Here is a 16,284-nt window from a genome sequence, read left to right as displayed (position 1 = left end):
TGTCTGTGTCTGTGTGATGTGTCTGTGTGATGTGTCTGTGTCATGTGGCTGTGTGATGTGTCTGTGTGATGTGTCTGTGTCTGTGTGATGTGTCTGTGTCTGTGTGATGTGTCTGTGTCTGTGTGATGTGTCTGTGTCTGTGTGATGTGTCTGTGTCTGTGTGATGTGTCTGTGTCTGTGTGATGTGGCTGTGTCATGTGGCTGTGTCTGTGTGATGTGTCTGTGTGATGTGTCTGTGTCTGTGTGATGTGTCTGTGTGATGTGTCTGTGTCTGTGTGATGTGTCTGTGTGATGTGTCTGTGTGATGTGTCTGTATCTGTGTGATGTGTCTGTGTGATGTGTCTGTGTGATGTGTGATGTATCTGTGTGATGTGTCTGTGCTCTGTGGGATGTGTCTGCGTCTGTGTGATGTTAAGAATGTTTATAGCGACAGCGAAAAATATGGGTTATCTACTAGTCAGGGGCAACCATAATAAGTTTGATCTCTGAAGATACTGAACAGACATTTCAAAATAACCAGTTATTTGAATCATGACCTTAGACCATGTATCTGAAAACCAATGTGTACCATCTACTCTTTTGGGGGCACCAGTGAACTAAGTCCGATGTCTATCAAGGAAATGGTTCTCAAGATATTAAGTGGACAATGTCTTATTATGTCCAGTTTGACCCTCAACCTTTTACCTTGTGATATCAAAATCGATACAGGTCATCTACTTCTTAGTGTACAGTACGGCCAGCGCGGATCCCGTATTAGACCGCGCTCCCCCCGCGGTATGTTAATCCTTCCCGCACTATCCCGCTGAGGGATTTCATCACGGGGCAGAGTTACACCGCTGCGGTGTGAAGTGCCGTTGTTTACCTGTTAGGGCTATCTACCTGTACAATAGTTATTTTATTCATCAGCAGAAAATGATTACGGCTTGATTATCGTCAGCTTTCTGGCATTACATACCAGCATATTAAATAAATCATTTAATAAAAAATAAAAGCGGGAACGTTTATTTGTCCTTACTAAAACCAGATACACATGTACTTAGGATTTACATGTATCATATCTAATACACTTCAACTTTTTTATTCTAAAAAAAATCCCTTATTTAATTTTGTTTTTTAGTATTTTATGCTCCATATAATGATAATGTACCTTGGATAAGAAGCTATGTGCTAATAATATTTACAGTGAAAAAAAAGGAAAGATTTACAAATGACTGTATATGAGTGCAAGATTAATATGTTCTGTCTGTTTTAATGGCATTTACATATGTATTTAGACTTTGAGAATTGATTCAAAAATTTATTTATAACAAAATATCATTTTGTGTTTTTTAGGAATAAAGAAATGTCAATTTTTATATTTTGCTAAAAGATTTTGTCTTCCCATTTCAATCGAACTTCGTTTATATGTACACCTATTGGCTCCGTGCTGCACGTGTTCTTAAAACAACACACGGGGGAGAAGTGGACATGATAAAAATCTGGTGTGTTTATGTTCAACGCGTCGCATAAAGGACGTGGAAATTGCAATTTCTCAACCCAAGGATATGCAATCTGCTTTCTTAATTCTTTTGATTACGGTACGAATGTGAGCAACATCAAAACATAGAATGTAGGACAAGAAAGTCACAGGACAAAAAGTCACGGACAAAATGACCATGGACAAAAAGTCACAATAAGAAATTTTATGAAAGTAGGACAAAATGTCACAGGACAAAAAGTCACAGTTTTATAAGAAAATAAGACAAAAAGTCACAATTAGAAATTTTATGAAAGTACAGTGGAACCCCGTTATTACGTTTTCCATTTTGTCACGATAAAATAACGTAATACCGGGGTCAACGTAATAAACGTTCCCAGTGAAATCCGTTAAAATTATCATTTGGAAATTGTATATCGTCCGTTGGTACTCAGTGAAGGGGTGTGTGAATATATCTTTACTGTTTCTTTGTTTAAAAGAATATGATACTTTGTTTTATTTACATCTTATCTTTAATGTCCGTAATTCTTCATGTTCTTATCCCTTTTCTTTATTTCGGTGTAGGATACATAAGGATGTTTTGATAAACGTTGCTTTTTCTGCATTCGTTTGGACCGCCAAAATGGCTTTAAAACAATGCGTTCATGTAAATTTCTCTCAATAACTCGTTCCGGTTCGTATTCAACATTCGTATTTAAAAAAAATAACAAAACATCGTTTTTATTAAGTTCTCTAATTACACAATACACAACACAATAAAAAAAAATCCCACCCAAAAAACAACAAAACTATAGACACAAAACGCACACGATACCCAACACTTACACACTTCTCACCAACGATAAACATGCACGGAGAACAATTTAAGCGCAATCCACATAAAAAAAAATATAATGATGCACGAAGATTTCATTTATAACGCTAAATGATGGCACTAAAATCACGTGCGCATCAAGGGATTTTAAAATATTCACTGAAGTAAATGCCATGCACGAGTCGGCCGATAGATTGGTGTATGTATGGACGAGAGTTACGAACACCAAAGCTGCATGTCCAAACAACGAACAATTTTTTTAATTGAAACCTTTAGTCATCTATGTCCAAGCAGTTACCCAAGCGGTTGTAACATTGCTACGATAAATCTTTCTTGTTTGGTACCAAAGCTGTCCGTGAATAGAGTTTTAATAGCGAAGGTAATCACACTATGCTGAACACGCAGGTGGTTGAGAAATTATTTCTTTGATTATCAAAATATGTAAAATGAAGTAAATTTCATAGAGTACAATTTCTAAATAAACATTATTTAATTGTTTATCACTGGCTTCTATACGGGGTATTCACCTGTATTGATGTCCCTAGATCTATCGAAGCGTGATCAGTAATCCCCAAACAGACCAGGAAATTTACGTGGTGACTGCCTCAGGCAGTCAAGGTGTGAATGGCTTATTTTGATAATCACTATTGAATAATTAGGGGTTTATTACGTTTTTGTCGGAATTTTTACAACGTAATACCGAGTCCCGGCATTTTAGGACAACATAATAACGAGGTCTATTTTATATAGGTTTGTTAAGAAATGGTTTTGTGCTTTGAAATTCCAACGTAATATGCGGACTAACGTAATAAAGGGGGAACGTAATAACGGGGTTCCACTGTAGAACAAAATGTCACAGGACAAAAAGTCACAGTTTATAAGAAAATAAAAAGTATTGATTTTTATATATATTTGAAAACATATCTGTTCTTTTTGTAAAGTTTAAGAAAATATATATGCAAAATTTATGCATTTTTGTGACTTTCTGTCCAGTGACGTTTTGTCCTGTGACTTTTTGTCCTGTGACTTTTTATCCAATCTAATCAAAAGTCATCATTGTGACTTTTTGTCCTGTGACTTTTTGTCCTACGGATTTTGTAACTTTTTGTCTTGTGTCTTTTTGTCCTGTGACTTTCTGTCCGTATACCAAAACACACTCTCTAATTGCATACATGTATGTTTAATCAAAATCCAACATATTTTGGAGACTAATCACACATGCATAAGGCGGGTGGCGTATACCCCCAATTGTTATTACCTTTGTGTTATTATATTATATGATATAATTGCCTTCTTCTATTCCAATCTCTCACTCTCTCTCAGATCAAAGCCTCAACAATGTAAATTAAATTCAACAATTTGACAAGCGTGCGCTGATCGTTGTCTGGGGCGTTGAAGTAGACAGGAAGCGTTATGTAACAGGTATACACATACCTCGTACCTAGATATACACGTACCTGAAGCCTGTTCAGCAGAGCGGGCGCACACGAATATTAGGAATGTTCGCAGGCGCCCGCTCTGCTGAACAGGCTTATACACAGTATGCATGTGCTGATATTTTGAAATTTTTACTATTTGTTATTCTAAGAGGAAAATCAGATTTAAAATACAGCTGGAGTTTTTTCTTTTCTGTTGAAAATTATTCACAGAAATCATCAATGTTACAAAAAAATTGAGGAAGTATTGGAAAAAAAATTTTAATAACAAAATATTATTTTGTATGTTTTAAGAATAAAAAAATGTAAATTTTATATTATGCTAAAAGAAAGATTTTTGTTTTCCCATTTCAATCGAACATTGTTTATATGTACATGTACACCTGTTGGGTCCCTGCTGCACATGTTCTTAAAACAACACACGGGGGAGAAGACCCTGTGTGTGTATGTTCAACGCATCGAATACAGGATGTCAAAAGTCTTCAATTAATCAAATAAAGGTTTCGGGAGGGATGAGGAAAAGCGTGAGAAGTTTTGGTAAAATGTGATTTTACAAGTGATATTAAAAATTATTAAATACTTGGTTTTACATGTATATAGAAAAACTTCTTATACAAATATTTCAATTACAGGAATATGATATAAAACATCGGGTATTTCGGAAGGTTAGGGGGTATTTCGGTGTTTTATGAGGGTATTTCGGTAAATCACGGGTATTTCAGCAATTCTAGTTACCCAATAAATAACAACCATTTAGATGTACTACTACTGTTAGAGTTCACATTTCTGCACTGCAAACATCTATAATTATATATGAAATACTGATTTCAGAGAAAACTCAAATTAACATTAGAAATAATAATGATATAATATATGCACATGTATATGACTGTACTCTCTCTCTCTCTCTCTCTCTCTCTCTCTCTCTGATTTCCAAGGCCCCAATATCGTAATTAAAATTGGACAATTTGATATTTGGATCCCATTAAATTTGCAGTTTCACAGGTAAAGCGTGCGCTGATCGACGTCTGGGGCGTTGAAGCAGACAGCAGATATACACATACCTATAACCGTTTTTCACAGTCCGTAATGTTAAATAGTATTCTCTCTCTATCTCCCTCTACGATGAAACCTGTTAAGTGAGGACGTCCTCACATTGTCTAGAAGAGAATACATGCATATGTTATTGTACAAATATAGGTCTATGTATAGAATTAAATTTCTGAAAACTAATTTATGAAACCAATATGTGATTGATACTGACAGGGATAGGGGGGCCTAATCAGTTTTTGTGAAGTTTCACGGGTAGAACGTTTATATACATGTATGCACATGCATACCTACCCTTTTATTGAATGTATGGTCCAATAAAGCTAACATGAACAGTTTTTGTCAAATGTGTTTATACAAGTGATGTATGCACATGGATGTGGTACTTCATATGTTTATAGTATTGATGAACAGCGATCTGTTTTCAGTTTATGATCAGTATACATTTATCTATCTATCTATCTATTTATATATATATATTTATATATATATGTATAAATAATATATATGTATACATAATATATATATATATATATATATATATATATATATATATATATATATATATATATACGTTAACGGGAGATAACTCATGTTAGTTGATGGTATTAATCATCTACAGGTGAGACCGCGGCGAGGACAGCGGGACCGCGGGGGGAGTGTGGGATATGCAGGGTTACCTGAGATATACTGTGGTAGCTCTATCCCACGGGGGGAGTGCGGAAAATACGGGATCCGCGCTGGTCGTACTGTACCAAGTTTGATATCTGTCAAGCATAAAAGCATTCTCAAGATACTGGGCAGGAAATATCTTACTATGTCCAGCTTGACCTTAACCTTTGACGTGAAAAAATTGGGGTCATCATTTACTCTCTAGGGACAACCAATGTATTAAGATTGGTAGCTGTCAAAGCAAAGGGTTCTTTAAATATTGAGCTTATAAGATCTTCTGTCCAGAAAAATTTGACCATTGACCTCAAAATCAATTGGAATCATCTACTCCTTATATGTAGAAGCTGTGAACCAAGTTTGATGTCTGTCAATAAAGGGTTCTCAAGATATAGAGCAGACAATTACTATGTCCAGTTTGACCCTGTGACCTAAAACAACAGTGCTTCCCAAGGTCTTCTGGTACTTACTGGACATTTGGTCCAGTAATGGTCGAGTTATTACTGGACCAAATCACATTTTACCAGACCAAAATTTTATCTGCAAATTAATCCCCTATTGTGGCCCCACCTTACCCTTGGGGGCCATGGTTTTGACAAACTCGAATTTACACTATATCAGGAAGCTTTAAAATATTTCATGTAAATTTGAACTTTCTGGCCCAGTGGTTCTTGAGAAGATGTTTAAAGATGTCCCCTATATATTCCCATGTTAACCTTTGATCCCCTATTGTTGCCCTACCCCACCCCTGGGGGCCATGATTTTAACAAAATGTCAGGAAGCTTTCATGTAAATTTGAATTTCTGTCCCAGAATGGCATCGGCGACATACTTTATTAGCCCAAGCATTTCACTTCAGATTCGTCAGTGGAGTAAACTTTTCCAACCCGTGTTCAACACCAGTGTTATGAAATATACGTTTTTTTAAAACTCGAGCAATTCCCGTAACTCAAATCAAACGTGTTTTTCTTACACCATGATTTGTAGAACTTGGTTTCAAGTAGTATCAGCAATCATCAGTGTGACATACTTTCTTTGCATCATAAAAACAGACAAATCATGTACTCTCTATGCAATATTTTCACTTGGCATAAGATGTATGTTTACCAAATTTGATGGTCCTAGCCCCAATGGTTCAGTCTGTATCCTGCTACTAAGACCTTGACCTTGAAAAACAATAGGCATCCCCAACTTGGCATAAAGTGTATGTGTAGCAAGTTTGATGGTCCTAGTCAACAGTTGGGTTTGTATACTGCCTACAAGATTTTCCTAATAAATGATACTGTGACCTTTACCTTGAAATATAATAGGTATCTTCCTTTTATCATGGTGATCAAATGTACTAAGTTGTAATATTCTCAGGCTTTCAAGTGATATTTTGCAAAAAATAAGGGCCATTTTTAGGGCAAAATTATCAAAAATTAAGGGCCTTTTTTAGGATTTTTTAGACAAAAATAAGGGTTATATTTACAAATCAATAGGAAAGAAAAAATGTTTTACTCACCATTTGTAAGAGCAATAATACAAAAACTAATTACCCACACAGAAGATCATACCAGTGGTTATCAACAGCCATATTCGGCATTCAGCACAAACCATGATATAATTCAGGTGGACTCCCATGGCTCACAATCAATGCTGAATATAGCTGATAACCATCAAGAAGTCTTCTGAGATGTACATTTAATCAACATATTCATTTTCTGAAAGTATACTAAGACTAAATTTAATAAATTCCAACACTTACTTTATGTCAAATTTATTTAAACTTTCAAAATTTGAAAATGTAGGAATTTCAAAAAAAAAAAAGGGCTTTTTTAGGATTTTAAAGCTCAAATAAGGAAAATAAGGGCTGTTGTAAAAAAAAAAAAAAAAAGGAAAATAAGGGCCCGCTTGAAAGCCTGTATTCTGGATCCTACAGTTTGGTCTGTATCCTGCCTACACGGTTTTCCTACTAAGTGATACGACCTTGACCTTTGACTTCTGACCTTGAAAAACAATCTTCCTCTCACCATGGTGATCAAATACACTCAATAGTAATATCCTGGAGCTTACGGTTCGGTTTGTATCTTGCACACAAGGTTTTTTTACTATGTGATACTACGACCTTGACCTTTGATCTTGGAAAAACATAAGGCATTTTTCTCTCATCATGGTGATCAAATGTACAGTCAAAACTGCCATAGCGACCCACTGTATTAAGCGACTCACTGTCGTATGTGACCATAAAAAGTTCCCCCCCAAGACGTTACTCTATATATTGTACCTGTATTAAACGACCACCTGTCTGACGCGACCAACGACCATGATTTTTACAACCTTTTCGTGTATTTTCACGAAATTTTACCTCTATTTAACGACTGTACATTTTTCGATTACAACGTGATTACTACTTTCAATTTCAGTTGAGCCGACTATTCTGGGAATTATCGCCCCTAACACTTTCGTTTTCAAACGCACGACTATTCTGGGAATTATCGCCCCTACCACTTTCGTTTTGATACGCACTAGTCGGCCCTCTGAATAAATTATTATACCTAAGCTGTCAACATGCAGTGTCGTGTGTGGTTAATTAATAAAACCCGAGTTGATGTTTATTTAACAAAATCAAGGATCAGGGAATCAAGGCCTGTGTATTTGAAGGTGTGAATTTCGACAAACTTTAAGAAGTGCCGGGTAGGCTAGATCGGAAATGAAAATCTACCACTTGTTATACCATTATGATATACCATTATGTTCAACAGAGTAAAAATTTCCCCCATTGTGATATAAATCAGGTAAATATTGTGCTTAGGACTGAAATTTTAAACGGAGTATTCGCAGTTTTTCCTGCATGAGATACTAGAGGTTTCCAGAATAATGACCGGAACTAGCGGCTCACTTCGACATGTCCCGAGTATTTGACACATCCGAGTTCAAGAAAATTGCCTGCATTAGTTCTAAGCTTAAAAGATTTGCTGTGCATGTACAATTGATATTGTGATTTATTTAATGTTTCTCAAATTGAATAACATTTTTCCAGCATGTATTGTACAAAAGGAGACGCAACACTTCACCATCTGCTTTCTTACCACAAACATTGCATTTTTTAGTCACACTGTACAAGTAGGCTATACATAGATACTCTTTACAACAAAGTGTTTTTAAGTTATAGAAAATCTACATGCAGTTCATAAATAATTTTTAAATCTCATGTAGATGTGTAATATGAAATGCATGCAAAGTTTATCATTCTTAAATAGATTAAAAATGTAGTTTTTGATGAATAAAAAATTATGATACAACACATCATATTCTAGATTTTTAACAACAGTGTATTATTAATTTTATTTTACAACTATTAAAACCGTACTTGATATTTTTAATGATAAATTCCAAATACATGTAGTCATTTTCTCCATTATACAAATTATTTACGAAATTTTATCCATTAACTGCGGAAAATAGGCAACCTGTATTAAGAGACCACCTGTCATATGTGACCTTTTTTCCATTCTCCGTTGGACGGTCTCTTAATACAGGTTTGACTGTACCAAGTTGTAAAATCCTGGAGCTTACGGTTCAGTCTGTACCCTGCCCTCAAGGTCTGGACAGCCCTTGAGATGAAAATCAATAGGGGTCATCTACCGTATATACTCGCCTATAAGTCGGTCCGCCTATAAGTCAGTTGTATTTTTTAAGGTTATTTTGTAGGAATTTGCCATTGACCCGTTATAAGTCAGTACAAATTTTTGTCAGAATCGGTTGACAATTTCAAGTCAATGTACTAGTGTTTTTACCTATGTTTTGAACAATATTTTGAGAAATTAATAATTATGAGGTGCTCAATATCCAAGCCATATCTGTTTGGGGTTTAAACACAACCTTTGATCTATTATGGACAATGATCCCTTGTTTACCTAAGCAATTATGGTCTCCTAATTACCAGTACCTGACACAGTGTTTACTTAGTGGCATGTGCCTTGTGAAAACTGTTATTGTGGGATTCTGGTATAATTCATTATATCAACAATAGAGTTTTTTTTAAGAGTCAAGAATGATGATCTAAATTATCTGTTAACAATATTCAATCTTTTAGGAAATATATTTCAGCCGGTATACATATGAATATTTCAATATTAAATCGGGTCCGTAATTCAATTTTACCGATAAACGATAGATTAGTTGAATTGAAAGTATTAGTTACCGTTTGGAAATAATTTTTAACTAGATAAAAATATGTAAATACTTGTACTTTATACATAATTTTAAAACACATAAACAATACAATATGTCTAGATATTTGTGAACAATAATCATTTGTGTGGTAGTCCATGATAATCGTCGGAGTTGTTTAAAAAACACTACATTACGCCGCCCAGAAAAATACCAATCTTCTTAGAACCTGCCTATAAGTCGGACATGGAGATTTGGACCAAAAATTGACTCCCAAAAATCCGACTTATAGGCGAGTATATACGGTACTCTCCAAAGACAATTATTGTACCAAGTCTGGTAATTGTCAACCAAAGAATTCTTTAGATCTTGAGTGGACAGGGCTTGGTCTACAGATTGACAGGAGCAGAACAATATGCTTCCTTTTTTTAAAGGGGGGCATAAAAAAATACTACAATTTTCTTTCAATGAATTGTTTTCATGTCTTTTCCAACCTGAGACGTCTTTGGAATAGTAGGATGACACCATTACAGAACTGGGTACCACCTCCATAGAGGTTCCTGCTGCTGCCGAGGCGCTCTCTGTTACCTCCTCCATTTCTACAAAATCCAAGGTATACCTCAGCATTGAAATACATTTTGAAATTCATGATGATGACAATGTATTTTGCCAAGCAAACAAAAGAATAACAAACAAGCATTAGTTTATTATGAAATATGTCACCCTGGCAACACACTACAATAAAAATTCCAAAAACTCTCAGTGATCTTCACATCCATGGAGTTGATTTTTTTTTTAAAAGAACCAACATTTTTTTTCTAAATAAAAATTATCAATTTCAAGAGTATTTTTTCTACTTAAAAGTTCTCATTGGTAAAAGTGGAAACTGATAGGTACTCTTGTTGTAAAAGCACTGCATTAGAAGGGTTTATTTCGCTTGGTAAGCAACATACGTGTTGTTTGTTGCTGACCTATGCGAAAAGGATGCCAAACGTTAACCAGATCACTGCAGATCGACTCCTTGGGTACAAGTGCACCTAAATAGTTATCTCTCTTTTTATCACCAAATAATATCAATTTAATGAAAATTCATATGAATAACTACATGCAAATTAAAAGAAATAAAATCAAATGTGATAAACTTTGAAAATCGTCCTGAGGTAGGTGGGAATCAAGAGTTAGCATTCGAAGTCCTTTATTAGCCTAATCATTGAGGAATTTTGATATGTATAAAAATTGACATTTTCATATTCATATATCACATTTTTTATTTACAAAAACTTCATTTTGACATAAATATAAAGGTTCCTAATGCAAATAATTTGTACCAAATACAGAGAGTGATGAAGAAATTGAACATTAATAGTGAAAAATCATATCTTGTTGATAAATTCCACACCACATGATTGCAGAAATTTCCTAAAATGAGTGCTAGCACCCTATCTAGATATTATAAAATTTTAAGACCTATACAATAACTTTCTGCATGATTTAATGCAGATTACCTTCTAATTGTACATGTATGTTGCAAGATTACACACAAACTGATATTTTTAACCACTGTGACTGTTAATGAGAAATCCTCTGAACACTATTAACAAACCATCAGAATTGGTTAAGGCGACGGTTTCTGAATTCTCCATAGCTGAGTAGTTCCTCTTCAGCTTTCTTTTAGGTTCACATATGCACATGTATGATCTTCAAATCCCTGAAAAACAACAACTGTTTATGTAACTCTGTTCAGTAATATTGCACATCATGATGAAACCTAAAAATTCCATACTGCCATGTGTAGTGCCAGGACTATCAACAATATCCTCTCCAAATTCTCGTCCATTTAATTTGTATATAAGTGACGAGTTAATTTAGTTATCAGTTAGACATTTAATTACATCTAATGAAGAAGGTATTTAACATACACACGAAGTTTGAATGTGCGTGTTCATGTTGTTCATTTTTCACTAAACGCTCAAATATGATATATTATGATGCAATTGGTAATTTATATCTAGTTGATATTATTTAAGTAATTTATAATTACTAACTGGACACAATATGCATAGTAGTTTCATGCTGCATGCTTAAATACATTGTTGACAACTTTACCTTGTTTTATACTGGCTGTTTGCCAACTTTCGATCTCCGATGGATGTTTCAACTTTATTTTTGCTATAAGCCATTTCATCAAGGGAAATCGGTTAAGAAAGCATTCTGTGTTATGAATTTGTGCTAATTGTTAAGCTCCCTTGAATTTCACATGTCATTTGACTGACCGCACTGCACGGAATACAATTCAACATTCTGATAGGCTGAAAAATAACCGAGCGCCTCCTGGTATTTTAGGACACGATTTGTATAAAACCAGGCAACACTGAATTATTTGGCGGAGATTGTATCCCAGTGATCTAGAGAAGACCAAAAGAAATATAAGAGAAGAAATTTATTAAGAGAAGATGAATAGGAGAAATGTTAGAAAATTTGTTGAGACAAATTTTATAAGTTCTAATATTATGTACAGTGGAACCCCGTTATTACGTTCCCCCTTTATTACGTTAGTCCGCATATTACGTTGGAATTTCAAAGCACAAAACCATTTCTTAACAAACCTATATAAAATAGACCTCGTTATTATGTTGTCCTAAAATGCCGGGACTCGGTATTACGTTGTAAAAATTCCGACAAAAACGTAATAAACCCCTAATTATTCAATAGTGATTATCAAAATAAGCCATTCACACCTTGACTGCCTGAGGCAGTCACCACGTAAATTTCCTGGTCTGTTTGGGGATTACTGATCACGCTTCGATAGATCTAGGGACATCAATACAGGTGAATACCCCGTATAGAAGCCAGTGATAAACAATTAAATAATGTTTATTTAGAAATTGTACTCTATGAAATTTACTTCATTTTTCATATTTTGATAATCAAAGAAATAATTTCTCAACCACCTGCGTGTTCAGCATAGTGTGATTACCTTCGCTATTAAAACTCTATTCACGGACAGCTTTGGTACCAAACAAGAAAGACAAGATTTATCGTAGCAATGTTACAACCGCTTGGGTAACTGCTTGGACATAGGTGACTAAAGGTGTTCAATTAAAAAAAATTGTTCGTTGTTTGGACATGCAGCTTGGGTTTTCGTAAATCTCGTCCATACATACACCAATCTATCGGCCGATTCGTGCACGGCATTTACCTCAGTGAATATTTTAAAATCCCTTGATGCGCACGTGATTTTAGTGCCATCATTTAGCATTATAAATGAAATCTTCGTGCATCATTATATTTTTTTTATGTGGATTGCGCTTAAATTGTTCTCCGTGCATGTTTATCGTTGGTGAGAAGTGTGTAAGTGTTGGGTATCGTGTGCGTTTTGTGTCTATAGTTTTGTTGTTTTTTGGGTGGGATTTTTTTATTGTGTTGTGTATTGTGTAATTAGAGAACTTAATAAAAACGATGTTTTGTTATTTTTTTTTTAATACGAATGTTGAATACAAACCGGAACGAGTTATTGAGAGAAATTTACATGAACGCATGGTTTTAAGGTTGAACAAAATGGCGGTCCAAACGAATGCAGAAAAAGCAACGTTTATCAAAACATCCTTATGTATACTACACCGAAATAAAGAAAAGGGATAAGAACATGAAGAATTACGGACATTAAAGATAAGATGTAAATAAAACAAAATATCATAGTCTTTTAAACAAAGAAACAGTAAAGATATATTCACACACCCCTTCACGGAGTACCAACGGACGATATACAATTTCCAAATGATATTTTCAACGGATTTCACTGGGAATGTTTATTACGTTGCCCCCGGTATTACGTTATTTTATCGTGACAAAATGGAAAACGTTATAACGGGGTTCCACTGTATTAGATATATCTATTGATTAAGACTAGTGTTCCCTCTACTCCAAGATTCCACCAAGTGTTGATTTTGGTGATACTCATGACAAAATACTGAAACTAATTAAATCACAGTTTAAGAAGTGAGGTGGGAGAGAGAAATTAGTAATTCATGATTTGGGGAATATTTATTCACTTTCCACCAAATTGCACGAAATCCTACGCTTCCCTCTGAAAAATCCATCCTTATTTATTTCAGAGAGATCGGCCATAGAATGTGGATAGCATGGAAGAGTAATGCAATTTAGTTTAATTTTATGTTAATAAATTGTTGAAAGATCATGGAGGTACCAGAAGCTAAAGCTAAACGGACCCAGTACTTTTATAGTACACAAATTCTCAGTGTCTGTACTGTGACACAGGGTGCGGGCACAGCGCTTGTCTGTAGAGGAAATCTTTTAGGGGAGTTCAAAAGAACCAAACAATTTAGAGCATTCAAAGACAGTCGTTTTCAATATAGCAGCAACCAGTATATTAGTACCAACTACTGGATGACGTTGACATCTAAACAAATGAACTAATATGATGAGGGTTATATCATATGTAAACTACAGAATGATGTTGACATCTAAACAAATGAACTTCAAATATCAAAACAACATATATCTAAATATCTTTTGAAAAGTTTACGTTAAACATTATCAATTTGGTTGCATTACTATGCCTCTGATATTTTATTAAATTATGCAGAAAGACTTAAATCTCTCAGAAAGTTAATGTTGAATATTATCAATGAATTTGGTAGCTTATGATTGTTGATTAGAAATGCAGAAAAGAAATGAGAAATGGAAAACGCAAACACAGTAATTTCAGAATCAAAACAAAACTGGACCCAATTTTAAAAGTTAAGCTACTCCCATGGGTCTACTTTCACTTACAACTTTTGTCATAGGAGTATACTGTTAAAGAATATATGTATACTACTTTGTTCAACGTTAAGGTTTTAGCAAATCCCTAATGCATGATGAATCCTAATCTTGGCCGAGATTTAGCTCGGCTGGATATTTGGACTGACGCCTTCACTGAAATATCCTGCTGAGATTAGATGATTCCTTAACAGACTCAATACAGACATTAAATACAGATTTGATAACATAATCACTCTGTCATCTAATACTTTACCATCACTCAGAAAAGAAGCTGCTTAGTAGAGGGCCCTCTTGCGACCCAAAGGGTCATAAGACTAGAGCTTTCCTTATAGGTAACATGAATATAATGTTTAAAAGGAAAATGAAAAATAAAACCATATCCATCAAACATGAAAATTTTGGTCAAATTACTAATCAATAAAACGATGCTTCTTGTACTTACTAATATCGATTAAAAGAAAATATCACTCCAGAATTCGATAATAAAAGCACACAATTGTAGTCAACCGAATTTTCACTGTCATTTAAGCGAATGAGTCACGTGACTCAAGACAAAGATTGACAGTTAAAATGTTTTCATGAGGTTATTTGTGATAAAAACCCTTAAAATCGATATTAGTGAGTACAAGAAGCATCATTTTATTGATTAGTTATTAGTTTAACATTGAATTCGACTCCAAAGTATTTAAAATCGGCCCGAGAATGCCGCCTCCAGCTGGAGGCGGCAGATTTCCAGTTTACGTAATTTGGCGCCAGTTCTAATGTTTTCCTGGCACACTAAATATCAAAATCATAAAAAACAAGCCAGGAAAACGTAAGATATTTCGGACTAATGTCTAAAGTGTTAGGGTGCTTTGATAAAGCTCTGTCCTCACACCTGAAGTGCAAACTTTGGGGCATTTTTTGTCCTGTTATGGAATCTGATATAGATACTAATGCCAATACGTTTTACTTCGCCCTCAAACACGGTCACGCCGTGAGACATATTATCAAAATCAGGTTGAACTGTAGTATCTGGGGTGTGAGTTCAAATATATCACAGTAAGACAACGAGTAACAGTGAGTGAGCAATATGTAAAATGACTGAGAAAATTCGAAATGACAATTTAATCTCTTTTTCCTTTAAATAAAGATAAGAGTTGAAAACGAGAGATTAATCTGACAGTGCAAAGTTTTGTCACAATTTGACATTTTCACTATTCATTCTGACGGCCCACTTTGTAAAATGTTTACCTTCCTATATTCCAAGACTCTCACCGGAAATTCCTACCCACGTGATAACCCCACTTTCTGAATTTAACAAGACAATATTCCGGGTTACATGAATTTGGAAGGGGGGTGTTGGGAGGATTGGGGGGGGGGGGGGGGTGTGTTAGAGGGCTAGCGCCATATCTAAATATTATCTACTATGCAAGTACAGATTATAAAAAATGTTTAATTAATCATAAAATTTCTATCATAGTAATTTTAAATGCTTAGAATTTATAGATTTTTACGACTTTTATTTTCTGCAAGCAGTGTTTGAATTTTAATATAATGGTTGGTTTCATTGCACAAACAGATAGAAAGGTAAAATATTCAATAGATAAAGCATGTTTAGTTTAAGGAGTCGGGATAGTGTATATAATAAGTATTGATATAAATACTTATTCACCGCATTGTATGCTTATGATTATTTTCATACAAAGAATGGTGTTTAAATATATAAATAAACGCAATATAGTTTACATCATCTTATTTAGTTTAATTGTGCAAATTTATTATTCATTGCGAAGTAAAAATGTACGTACATATATTTAGTATGTTAAGGGAGGGGGGGGTGCACGCGCCCTTTTTTTCCCCTGACAAATAGCCTACAATGTACAATGTATATCCTTATTATTTGATATGGGAAAATAT

At 34.6% G+C, this 16,284-nt stretch overlaps 1 protein-coding gene across 2 annotated transcripts in view; it reads right to left on the bottom strand.

Moving 5' to 3' along the window:
- LOC125658080 (uncharacterized) overlaps positions 1-15,677 on the bottom strand; it is a 72,128-nt gene extending 56,451 nt beyond the window's left edge. The window contains exons 1-4 of one of the 2 annotated variants that reach the window (XM_056149655.1): positions 15,619-15,671; positions 11,707-12,005; positions 11,204-11,308; positions 10,095-10,199 (exon numbers count right to left, since the gene is read on the bottom strand). In XM_056149655.1, coding sequence (XP_056005630.1) covers positions 10,095-10,199; positions 11,204-11,291 — 193 coding nt within the window. In that variant the 5' untranslated portion in view covers positions 11,292-11,308; positions 11,707-12,005; positions 15,619-15,671. Of the gene's footprint in view, positions 1-10,094; positions 10,200-11,203; positions 11,309-11,706; positions 12,006-15,618 lie in introns of both variants that reach the window. The other variant, XM_048889167.2, reaches the window with a different exon arrangement.
- Positions 15,678-16,284: the final 607 nt, after the last annotated feature.

This window comes from Ostrea edulis, chromosome 9 (assembly GCF_947568905.1).
Source record: "Ostrea edulis chromosome 9, xbOstEdul1.1, whole genome shotgun sequence".
In the NCBI taxonomy this organism is placed as follows: domain Eukaryota; kingdom Metazoa; phylum Mollusca; class Bivalvia; order Ostreida; family Ostreidae; genus Ostrea; species Ostrea edulis.
Note: the sequence above shows the minus strand (reverse complement) of the source record. Positions and strands in the feature narration are given on the sequence as shown.